At 39.5% G+C, this 12,446-nt stretch overlaps 3 protein-coding genes across 3 annotated transcripts in view; 1 reads left to right on the forward strand and 2 right to left on the reverse strand.

Annotated features, from left to right (window-relative positions):
• Window positions 1-2,532, forward strand: part of LOC111800955 (uncharacterized) — a 3,225-nt gene extending 693 nt beyond the window's left edge. Inside the window, exons 2-4 of the mRNA XM_023684891.2 lie at window positions 261-416; window positions 492-1,178; window positions 1,292-2,532. Of these exons, the coding sequence (XP_023540659.2) occupies window positions 261-416; window positions 492-1,178; window positions 1,292-2,362 (1,914 nt within the window). The 3' untranslated portion in view covers window positions 2,363-2,532. The remainder of the gene's footprint in view (window positions 1-260; window positions 417-491; window positions 1,179-1,291) is intronic.
• A 1,539-nt stretch (window positions 2,533-4,071) lies between these two features.
• LOC147791535 (uncharacterized protein At3g28850-like) lies at window positions 4,072-5,862 on the reverse strand. The gene is made up of 2 exons (XM_087126118.1): window positions 5,523-5,862; window positions 4,072-5,290 (listed from the first exon to the last, which is right to left on the reverse strand). Exon 2 carries the CDS (start codon window positions 5,197-5,199, stop codon window positions 4,294-4,296), a length of 906 nt encoding a protein of 301 aa, XP_086982244.1. The 5' UTR covers window positions 5,200-5,290; window positions 5,523-5,862; the 3' UTR covers window positions 4,072-4,293.
• Window positions 5,863-6,001: 139 nt separating this feature from the next.
• On the reverse strand, window positions 6,002-10,258 carry LOC111799753 (uncharacterized). Its single transcript, XM_087126119.1, has 5 exons — window positions 9,543-10,258; window positions 9,212-9,317; window positions 7,979-8,080; window positions 7,134-7,294; window positions 6,002-6,347 (listed from the first exon to the last, which is right to left on the reverse strand). The coding sequence occupies exons 2-5, from the start codon at window positions 9,303-9,305 to the stop codon at window positions 6,240-6,242; spliced, it is 465 nt and encodes a 154-aa protein (XP_086982245.1). The 5' UTR covers window positions 9,306-9,317; window positions 9,543-10,258; the 3' UTR covers window positions 6,002-6,239.
• Window positions 10,259-12,446: the final 2,188 nt, after the last annotated feature.

Genomic DNA, 12,446 nt, shown 5'->3' on the forward strand with positions numbered 1-12,446 from the left:
GTCTACTTTTTGTTGTTTTCGAAATTGGGTTTGCCTGGATTCATGTTCCCTTGTTCTTGATTTGTTTCATCCTCCATGTATTTGAATCTGGGTCTTAGTTCTTCTGTGTTGAATTATTTTTCTCTGTTCTTAGATTGTATGGCTACACATTCCTGATGTTCTGTTCTTGTTCTTGATATCATATTTATATGGATGAGCTTATCAGTAATGGTCGATAGTTAACCCGAATCATCTTTGATTTTGTTTCCCTTTCTACATAGGGCTTAAATCAAGGGTCGACAAACAAAGTTCATGTTGTTGGCTCAGCAGCTCTTAACCTGTCTGAACACCTTTCTGTGGCTGAACAAAAAGAGCTTGAATTGAAGATACCCCTTAATCCATCTACAAATGCATCCGAGGCTAGCCACGTTCTCTGGGTTCGTATCGTCCCGTTTCCTCAAGATCCATTGATTTATTACGTGCTTTTTTCTTATGTTTACTGTATCGTGCAGATATCGCTGAACTTATTGGAGCTAAGAACGGCTCAAGTTGTATCACAACCTGTACAGAGATCAATGGCTGCAGCCTCATCTCCACCTTGGTCTGGAGAAAATGTCCCAGCAGAAAAGGATGAGGTCTCTGCTCTTAAAGCTGGCCTTAGGAAAGTAAAGATTTTTACGGAGTTTGTGTCGACCCGAAAGGCGAAAAAGGCTTGCCATGAAGAGGAAGGCAGTGAGGGTAGGTGCTCGACTAAGAGTGAGGATGGCGAGTCGAGCTACCCGTTTGACTCTGATTCGCTTGATGACGTTGAGGAAGTGGAAACCGATGAAGCGAAGGAGGATACTAACATTAGGAAGTCCTTCAGTTATGGCACTCTGGCTTATGCAAATTATGCTGGTGGATCATATTACTCTGATATGAAGATCAACGGTGATGACGAAAATTTAGTTTACTATAGTAATCGAAAATCAGATGTCGGGTGTTCGAGCATGGAGGATTCAAATGCATCGGCATCTGAGCAAACTTTGCCACAAAGTTCGAAACGCGGCCTACTTCCGTGGAGGAAGAGAAAGTTAAGTTTTAGATCACCTAAGGTAAAAGGAGAGCCATTGTTGAAGAAGGCTTATGGCGAAGAAGGTGGTGATGACATTGATCACGATCGAAGGCAGCTCAGCTCCGATGAATCTATTGGTCTTGGGGTAAGCTGACGCAACTCCATACCAACGTCTCACTACCTACGACGTCTCACTACCGATTCTATAATTTGTTTCATTTCTACATTTCTTTGCTAAGTTTAAGTTGGTTATTGCAGTGGCAAAAGACCGAAGAGGATTCAACTGCGAACCGATCATCGGTTTCGGAATTTGGGGACGACAATTTTGCGATTGGCGCTTGGGAACAGAAAGAAATTGTGAGCCGTGATGGACATTTGAAGCTACAAACACAGGTCTTCTTTGCTTCTATCGACCAACGGAGTGAGCGGGCAGCTGGTGAAAGTGCTTGTACTGCTCTTGTAGCTGTTATTGCTGATTGGTTTCACAACAGCCAAAATCTCATGCCTATAAAATCTCAGTTCGATAGTTTGATTCGAGATGGCTCGTTCGAGTGGAGGAAACTCTGCGAAAATGAAATATATCGCGATAAATTCCCAGACAAGCATTTTGATCTCGAAACCGTTGTCCAAGCCGAAATCCGACCCCTTTCTGTGGTTCCAAGGAAGTCGTTCATTGGTTTTTTCCATCCAGAAGGCGTAAATGAGGCGAGGTTTGAATTTTTGCACGGTGCCATGTCCTTTGATAACATATGGGATGAGATTAGCCGTACTGGGTCGGAATGTTCAGACGACAGTGAACCGCGAGTTTATATTGTCAGTTGGAACGACCATTTCTTTATTCTCAAGGTCGAATCCGACGCGTACTACATCATCGACACATTAGGGGAGAGACTCTATGAAGGATGCAATCAAGCCTACATCTTGAAGTTCGACGACAACACTACGATCTGTAAAATGCCTGAAACTAGCCAAACATCAGGCGAAAAAACGTCCAATGATCAGCAGATTGTTGCAGAAATAGTCGAAGACAAAGATCAACAGGCGAGCGTATTGGCGAACGTAACTTCAGAAGAACCAATGAATGAGAAAGACGAAGTCTTATGTCGTGGGAAACAATCCTGTAAAGAATACATCAAGAGCTTCTTGGCTGCTATCCCGATTCGGGAACTGCAAGCCGATATCAAGAAGGGTCTAATGGCATCAACCCCGCTTCACCATCGACTCCAGATCGAGCTGCACTACACCCAGATTTTGCAACCTTCGGACGATCTCAAAGGCATAACACGAAGCCCAGATTCGACGCTAGCAGACATTGCTGCTACTACGTAATGTAAATTTTAGGATGCTTGGTTAGTCTTAACTAGTTTTTGTTTTTGAAATGACTGAGAGGTTAACAAAGAGGAATTTATAGAGAAGAGAGGGTATGAAAATGCAGTGTAGTAGTAGTTAGTATGCAGCAGCAGCAATGTTAAGAGCAACTGCCTGTGTTTTTTGCTTGCCTTTTGGTGTCTAATCTCCCTTTCATTTGAGTGTGGGAAATCTCACGTTAGTTGGGGAGGAGAACGAAACATTATTATTTATAAGGGTATGAAAACATCTCTCTAACCTATGCGTTTCAAAAACCTTGAGGGGAAGTCCGAAAGGAAAAGTCCAATGAGGATGATATCTATTAGCGGGCTTAGACTGTTACAAATGGTATCAGAGTCGGACGCTGGGCAATGTGCCAGTGAGGAGGTTGAGCCCTGATGGAGGTGGACACAAGGCAGTGTGTTAGCAAGGATGCTAGCGGGGAGGAGAATGAAATATTATTTGTAAGGGTGTGAAAACTTCTCCTTAGTAGACGTGTTTTAAAAACCTTAAGGGAAAGCTCGAAAGGGAAAGTCCAAAAAGGACAATATCTGCTAGCGGTAGACTTAGGCTGTACTATCAAAGCCAGACACCGAGTGATGTGCTAGTGAGGAGGCTGAGCCCTAAAAGGGGTGGACACAAGGTGGATGCCAGCAAAAACGCTGATAGGAAGGAGAACGAAACATTATTTATAAGGGTGTGAAATACTCTCGAGGGAAAACCCGAAATCTCTTTTATGGTTATTAAGTTTACGAGAATTATTTGTTTTGGTTCCATTATGATCTGAGGTATCCTATGAGAAGAGGTGGTGGGAGGCTATGAGGACAATAAGCAAAAAAGGAATATGTTTAATATTTTAATAAAAGAATAAAATAATTGAAGGAAAAAAATAATAATAATAATAATGAATGGATAAACTAAAGCATATAATAATTAGAGGTCAAAAAGAAAATAACTTTTGTTTGATTAAAACTTAAGGGAAATCAGTTTATTAGTTTCAATCAAAGGGAAACTTTTAAGGCTTTTAAATCTTAATTATACCACTAAATATGCCATGATTTTAGTTTAATTGCATACCACCTCCATTCATTATATCTAAATTTTTACCTCAACTTTTTACCGAGGTTGATAATCACTCGACTACTAAAAATGAAAAACATGCCTGAAAAATTGACGACCCATATTCAAGATTTTGATCAAGATTCAAAATCCGAACTCAGAACCTGACGGACTCACTATTTTCCTGCATCTCCCGGTCACGTTACAAAAAGTTTGTTTCAGCATATTTTGTCCTCACTCACGTGTATATCACAAGAAAATTCCTTGGAGGTCACTCCTTGGAGGTCACGCAACATAGATTGAGCCCCTTGAAAAATTTCTAAGAGGTCACCCAGTGTATTTTGTTCTCGCTCACAAATAAAAAAGCTTAACAGTGGTACCTACTGTTACTTATCTTCAGAAAAGCCACGCTTGAAGTCGAGTGGCCAAACATATATCATGAATTAAAGACGTTAATTTTGTAATATTACCATAAAAGAAAACAAGTTTTTTGTTCATGAAAGAGAGGCTATTTGACCTGCAAGTTTGATACTTATTGTTGCCAAATTATAGGGAGGAAGGTAAAAGGAAAGAAGAGTTTAAAATGACTTTTTGTAGCCTTTTTCCAAAGCAGCCATGTGCTTGTCCTCCTCTTCCTATCATTCTCAATCATTTTCATTCAACAATACAATTATTTCTATGATCATATTCCAAATTCTCCATTCAGACATACATAACTAAATTCATCACCAACAACTGATTCGTCTGCTACGAAAATAGATAGTTAAAGCTACAATGGCAGTCGAGAATCGAACATAGCACGCCCATCGAGTTTTAAACAATGAACAGAAAATTCTAAGAAGATTATAGTGATTTCAGCAGCAAATGGGGCATTTGGCTAACCCATTTTCATTGCAATCAGGACATCTAATATACAAGCTGTTGTCGTTGTCGTGGTCGTGGTCGTCTTTAAGAACCTTACGACTACCATTGCAGCTTGGGCACACCAGAAACCTGGTGTTTGCACAGCAAGAGCATGGAGAATTAGCCAAGTCTAATGGTATGCCATCCAACAGTTTCCTTAGCTTGCCTTGCTCATGCAGGGCTACCACTTGCTCTGCTCCTCCAATGTACCTTCCCTTAATAAAAAGCTGTGGAGGGATCACCTTAGCCCCCAACACATCCCACAGCTCCTCCCTGAATTCCAAGTGCATCGACACATCTCTCTCCATAAACAACACTTTGAAACTTTCGAGCAGGAACCGAATACCGTTACATTTATCGAACGTTTTCCTAATACCTCTCAAGCTCGTCGAGTAAAATATAACGGATTCGCTTCCTCCTGGTGGACATCTCTCTTCAAAGTCTAGTAAAGATGAGCGTTCTTCATGATTGTCTACCTTCACTTGGAACCAACCCCTTGGTTCCATGGTGATTCTTCCTGATAGACATGGAGCCTCCGAATTTTTCTTGGCAGCCAAGATTTCCTCAGATTTTATGAATGGACCGGGATGGTTTCGGTCGCTAACGCTAATCTCGAGTTCAGATTCTGCGTCTTTCAAATCTTTAACGTGTTGGGATATGTTGCTACATTCTACTACTGGCAGGGACACCCTGAAGTTGCTGCTGCTGTTCTTGGAAATTTGTTCTTGAAAAACTGGTGGGGTTTCACATAAATGGCTACAAGTTTTCTCAGTGGGGTCTGATAGAAGAGAAATGCGTTGTTTTAAAGAGCTAATGGAAGGGTAGAGTTTCATTTTCTTGAGCAGCCTTCCCTTCATATCCTTCCTTCATCTGTTCTTCTTGTCATCACATCACTAAATAGCAGTTCAAATTTCAGTTCTGGATTCCAATATAGCTAGAAAGTGGAGGCTGAAAGAAAGGCAAAAAAAAGGTGTTTGTTAGTTTGCTTTCAGAGAGGTGCATAAATTAATGACTTTAGCAGAGTGGGGCTTGGTTTGCCATTGTTTAGTGAGGCACCTATTTGTAACTCATATTCTGACCCATCACCAACAATGGTCCATCAATCATGTTATGACACAATAATGAAATAAGAAAAAAGAAAAAGATGCATGATGAAGAAGAAGAAAGAACCTGACCCCACCTATTTGGTGTATGCTCATGAGAAAAGCAGCAAAGTGAAGAGGGTCAATGGCAGAGGCTAAACCACCCACCCCATCATGATTCGGTATATGAGAAAGGAACCTTCGTGGCCATTTCGACAAGCTTCGTGGTTTGTCGAGGGACGATGCATGCTTATGCTGTTCATAAACCTCGGTGGATTACCGAATTAGCTACATCTATTCTACAGTATTTTGTGTAAGGAATCACGACTCTCCATAATGGTATGATATTGTCCCCTCTGAGCATAAGCTTTCGTAGCTTTGCTTTTGGTTGAGACCTCATACCAATGGAGATGTATTCTCTACCGTACATTCGTGGTTCCTGATCTAACAAGAGTCTTACAATCTTCAGCCCAATGAAGAAAATATAAATAATGCATCAATATGAAGTACAATGATTCAAATATACTATTTGAAGAAACATGTATACATTAATGATGATCATATTAAAGCAAGCATAAAGAAAAATCTTGAACCTTTACTCAGATAGTACAACTTATTTTAGAACTTAATTGTTTCTCTTTCCATTTTGTATCTACGAAAAACAAAGTAATCCACGTGAGAATGACGATAGGTAGTATGGTACTCTCTAATAACTCGAGTTTTTTTTGGCAATTTTTACAACTCAATTCTCCTGAATAAGTTAAGGGTTTATATGTACAAACATCAATAGCTGAGTAATCAATAAATAAAAGCTCTTAGCTATGTCCGAATAGTGATTCAATCACCAGTTCATAATCAAAGCCAAAACATGTTAGTTTATTATCATGTCCATCAATAATGGTTATCTGCATATGATATGAACCCTGCAAGGAGAAGGAAATAGTTAGAATGCATAATAGTTAAAGGAAAAAGAATTCAATGATTGTGTGTGTATATCTCAGGTTTTTCATCCCAAAAAACCTAGTTGGTAACAACCCAAGCCCACCGCTAGCAGATATTGTTCTTTTTGGGCTTTCTCTCTCGGGCTTCCCCTCAAGGTTTTAAAATGCATCTACTAAGGAGAGGTTTCCACACTCTTATAAGGAATGTTTTGTTCTCATCTCCAACCAATGTGGGATCTCACAATCCACCCCTTTGGGAACCCAGCGTCCTCACTAACACACTGCCCAAAACTTGGCTCTGTACTATTTGTAACAGTCCAAGCCTACTGCTAGTAGATATTGTCCTCTTTGGACTTTCCCTTCCGAGCTTCCCCTCAAGGTTTTTAAAATGCGTATGCTATGGAGAGGTTTCCACATCCTTATAAGGAATGCTTCGTTCCCCTCTCCAACCAATGTAGGATCTCACGTAAGGTCACCATGAATCTTATCGTTCTAGTTTTCAATAATTAGAATTGTGCTAACTTGAACTCCCATTAGGTTCTAGTGGAATACTTAATATTAAGAGAACACATGAAACTAAGAAAACCCTTCCATAAGGTAGAGCGATGCTTTTAATCCTTTCAAGATAAAAAGAACAAACTTTGTAGATCAATTGAGCCAGGATAAAACCTTGTTCCTTTAACTTATTACGATAAATAAAATAAAAAAAAAACCAGAAACTACAAGAAAAAGATAAACACAAGTGGTAAACATGAATTGATAACTTACAGGTACAAAGAATGCCAGAGGCGTTTGAAATGGGGCAAGTGCAAAATCACCAGACGTATAAGGGCAGGACGTCTCAACACAAATGTCATAGCTGTCACTATATACGTGCCATCCGAAATATAAAATATCAACAACCATTTTTCCTGCAATGATTGGCTTACCTGTGCCACGTGTACAAGATTGCTGTCATTAGCCAAAGTTCGAGCTAAAATTCAAAGGATGACATATGCCTAATGTAACGGCCCAAGTCCACCGCTAGCAGATATTGTCCTCTTTGGACTTTCCCTCAAGGTTTTTAAAACGCATCTGCTAGGGAGAGATTTTCACACCCTTATAAAGAATGTTTCGTTCTCCTCCCTAATAGATGTGGGATCTCACACCTAACAAGCTCACTGAACTACACATGAGGGGGAAGGGGTATACCTTTCTCTCTCAAGGGTCAAATAAAGACAGGGCAGTTGGTGCTAGTTAGAAGTAAAACAGAAGCGATAGAGAAGTATCCTCTAATCTTGCTTATCCATAAAAAAGATGACAAATCTAAAGGTTAATCTAAACCATGAACTCATTATTGTTCATAGAAGAAAGGAAGGTAGTAGGTAGCAGATGTCAGCCCTGTTACTAGTAAAAACAGTTCAGTGCCTGTTTTATTGACGTTAAGCGCCCACTAAATTTACCAATGGAGCAACTAGTAACAGCTAAATAAAAGTTCAATATAAACATGAGCGAATTTGCATCAAATCCTTAAAAAAGATATTCATAGTTAAGTTTCAGCTTCTACTTGTCAAAAAAATGGAATGTTAAGAACTATAAAGATGATGAAAAGGGCTAAGTGGGGTAATATGTACCTATGATTAGATTTAAGGTCATATTTGTTGGGTGACCCCTAACTATGGGGCTGGGAGATATCTCTACTCCTTTCACCATGATATCATACTTAGCTGTCTCATCTGCATCAGTTGCAGAACAAAAATCAATTATCAATACAAAATTCCATTCCATCAGAGCAAAGTTCACTCAAGTTAGAGAATAAAACGCAAACTTCCATAGACCCCAAGGTGCGGTGGTGATTGGTTAAATCTTAATGAACTAGAACTAGCTCGGCCATCAAGATGTTAGATGTTTGAATTTACGCCCATGCAAGTGCTATTTATGAATTCTCATGAAATGTTCATCATTTTATCTACATTTCCATTAAATTCAGGTCTCAACATTCAGGCCAACGTCAACATTTAAAACCTTGCTGAGCTGGTTTATTAAAAAAAAAGGTAAACTTCCATAGGCTATTTAGTTCTCATTTACAATCTAATTATCTCACATATTTTGAAACATCCAAGCCCACCGCAGGTAGATATTGTCTTTTGTGAGCTTTTCCTTTCAAGTTTCCTTTTGAGTGTTCAAAAATTTTTAAAACGCGTCTGCTCGGTAGAGATTTCCACACCCTAATAAAGCATGCTTCGTTGCCCTTTACAACGGATGTAGGATCTTACAATGTGGGTGGATAGTGAGATCTCACATCGGTTGAGGAGGAGAACAAAGCATTCTTTATAAGGGTGAAAACCTCCTATAGCAGACGCGTTTTAAAAACCTTGAGGAAAAGCCTGAAAGATAAAGTTAAAAAAGGACAATATCTACTAGCGATAAACTTGGGCTATTATATATCCACAGTCAGATTCAACACTATTCACCTTTAAGCACATCATTGTCGTTGAGATGTGAAAGATTGAAGGGTGTTAGAAGTGTTGCAAAATGAAGCTCTATAATAATGATGGGTTATATAACAGTGCCTTTAACAGTACCAGAAATGCAACTACGAATAGAAAAATGAAACGATCAAACGAAATGATGTTTAAAATAAGAGATTGAAACCCTGGAGGAAAACAATAAACATATTCAACAGTACATTGACATTGACTTTCGATCATTAAATATTACTCAACTATAAGTGGATTGACAGTGAAATATAAGCAAAAAAACAGAGCCACAAGCTATTTAATCTAACCCACAAAACCAAGATTCAGAAAGGAAAGAAAAAAATCTCAGAAATGGAGTAAAAGCGTTGAAATTAGAAAACCACAAACCGCAGAGATGAACTCGAGTGGCGAAGAACTGTGGAACAAAGCTTAGCCAAAGAAGAAATGAAAAAATCAGCTTCATCAGAAGAGAGGGTTCCATGGAATTCGAACTCTGTAGTAACAAATTTGAGGAAAAACTTGAGAAATTCTAATAATGAAGCTCTGGAGTCGCGTGAAAAACGGGGGTTTCGGTGGAGTAGAGTGGGAGAAACTGAATGAGACGAACGCCATTGGAGAGCGGGAAGAATCCCTTCTTCGTCGGGGTTTAGCAGATGGGATACACAGAAATTTTATAAAAAAATAATGCAAGGAGAGAAGAACCAAGCAAACCGTTGACCTAGGATCTTGCAGCTATGAACACTACCCATTTTCTTTATCCCTTGATCTATGAATTTACTTTGTGTAATCTCGTAGAAACTATATTGCAGTGGGGAGAAGTTTGATGTCAGTCATGCTTGACGCATACTCGAGCCTCCTAACCTGCTTGTAAGTTTTAGAAAACAGAGATTATAGACTAACAAAGAATAAGGGACAACAATGGCATTGATAGCATATAACTTAGACCGAAAGAATTGACTACATCCCGTTGCAGTGCATTTTTTTTTATGTATTTTAGCTTTGACAAGAGTAGACATATAATAGCCTAAGCACACCGTTAGTAAATATTGTTCGTTTTAGCCTATTATGTATCACTGTGAGCTTCACGATTTTAAAACGTTTCTATGAAGAAGAGGTTTCCACATCCTTATTAAAAATGTTTTGTTTCACTCTCCAATCGATATGGGATCTTACAATCCAACTCTCATGGGTGCTTAGTGCCACGATCATGCATGTCTAAAGTGTGTTGTCAATGGCCGCATGATAGATATCCCGGTCTTGCTTGTCCAGAACATGTTGTCCATGGTTGTATGCCCGTTTCAAACCTCTTTTACATGCTTTCATCCAAGATAGGTCTTTCCCATTCTTCCCGTTCACCAAAATCGTGCCTACATTTGCAAGGGCTAAAATTCCCCTAGTAAGCCGTTGTTGTTGCCTTTTGCTTACATTCCCATATAACACTGTTGAACACTGTCATAAGCCCTATTCTCTAGGACCAAGACCTATTCTCAAGGTCTTTTTTTGGCTTGTTAGTTTATCTTTAGGTTTAACAGAAGGCTATATAATGCCATTCTTTCTGCTGTTGAAATCATCAAGTTTTGAGTGTCATATTGTATGTCTTGAATAACTTTGGTGTTGTGAGTACATTTGTTCCGCTTTCGGCGCACAACAAGTGGTATCAGAGCATTGTTGTGGTATTTGGGGGTATTGTGAAAGTTTGGGCCTCATCGACCATTAGACGTGCTCACAATCGTGTTTATTCTCTTGAAAATCAGTTTTCAAGAATTGTGTTTTTGAGTTACATCCAGATTAATTATTGCAAATGGCCGAACCATCACGACGTGGATCGAGAGTGTGGAGTTCCAATCTCGAAGTAGAAAAATTTGATGGAACCAATAATTTTGGTGTTTGGCGAGGCGAAGTTAGCGATTTGCTGGTCATGCAAGACCTCGATGTTTCTCTCCAAGAGGAGATGCCTGAAGACATGACAGAAGCAGAATGGACAAAATTAAATCGGCAAGCCTGTGGAATTATTCGATCCTGTCTTGGCAAGGATCAGAAATATCCATTTATGAAGGTTACCATGGCGAAAGAATTATGGGACAAGCTTGAAGCGAAATATATGAAGAAGAGTGTGGAAAATAAACTCTATTTGAAGAAGAAACTCTTCCGTTTTGACTACAAGGAAGGTATCTCAATGGCTGAGCATTTGGATGATTTTAACAAAATCATCACTGATTTGCTCAATCTTGATGTTAAGATTGATGACGAGGACAAGGCGTTGTTGTTATTAAACTCTTTGCCGGAATCCTACGAGTTTTTAGTAACAACCCTACTACATGGAATCACTAATATTGATTTTGAAGATGTTTCAAATGCCTTAATAAACAATGAGATGCGAAAGAAGGAAAAGGAGACGTATCAAAACTCTAGCTCAAATGTTCTCACTGCTCATGGAAGAACTTCTACCTGGAAAAGGAACGAATGTGGAGAGTCTCGATTAAAGTCGAGAGGTAGATCTGATAATTGGAGAAAACTTGATAAAAATGAGTGTGCATATTGTCGACAGAAAGGCCATTGGAAAAAAGATTGTTCGATCTTAAAAGAGAAGGGGTCGAAGTCCAATGTGGTTAAAGATGACGACACTGATACAGATGATGCCTTGACAATCTCCTTATCAGCCAGCCAAACCATGGAATGGATTCTTGATTCTGGGTGCTCCTATCATATGTGTCCCAACAAAGAGATGTTTTTGGACTTCAAAAAGTTCAATGGTGGAGTTGTCTATATGGGCAATGATAGTACTTGCAAGATAATGGGAATCGGCTCAGTACAAATCAAGATGTTTGATGGGGTTATACGAAAACTCAAAGATGTGAGGTATGTTCCTGACTTGAAGAAAAACTTGATTTCACTTGGCGTTTTGGATGCGAGTGGTTATCGCATCATTTTGGAAGGAGGGAATTTGAAAGTAGCTCGTGGAGCTTTGGTGGCAATTACAGGAACTAGAAGAGGTAGCATATACTACCTCAACGGAACCACAATAATTGGGCATGCTGCTATGGCAAGTTCGAAAGAACAAGACATATCGAAATTATGGCACATGCGACTCGGGCATGCTGGTGAGAAGGCGCTTCAGACATTGGTGAACCAAGGAGTCCTTAAGGGTGCCACAACTGGAAAAATTGATTTCTGTGAACATTGTATATTTGGTAAACAAAAAAATGTGAAGTTTGGTACAGCTATACACCAAACAAAGGGTATTTTGGATTATGTTCACACCGATGTATGGGGTCCCACAAAGAATGTCTCATTGGGAGGAAAGAGGTGGTTTGTCACCTTTATTGATGACTACTCGAAGAGAGTTTGGATGTATCCCATGAGGCACAAAAACGAGGTTCTCCAAATCTTCCTAGAGTGGAAGAAAATGGTAGAGAATCAGACGGATAGGAAAATCAAAAAGCTGAGATCAGACAACGGGGGAGAATATACTTATGATCCATTCCTTAAAGTATGCCGAGATGAAGGGATCGTTCGACACTTCACTGTTCCTGGTAAGCCACAACAAAATGGAGTTGCTGAGAGAATGAACCAGACATTAATAGAGAAGGTTCGATGCATATTGTCTCAAGCAGGATTGAGT

This window comes from Cucurbita pepo, chromosome 8, assembly GCF_057944985.1.
Source record: "Cucurbita pepo subsp. pepo isolate OVF chromosome 8, ASM5794498v1, whole genome shotgun sequence".
Taxonomy (NCBI): domain Eukaryota; kingdom Viridiplantae; phylum Streptophyta; class Magnoliopsida; order Cucurbitales; family Cucurbitaceae; genus Cucurbita; species Cucurbita pepo.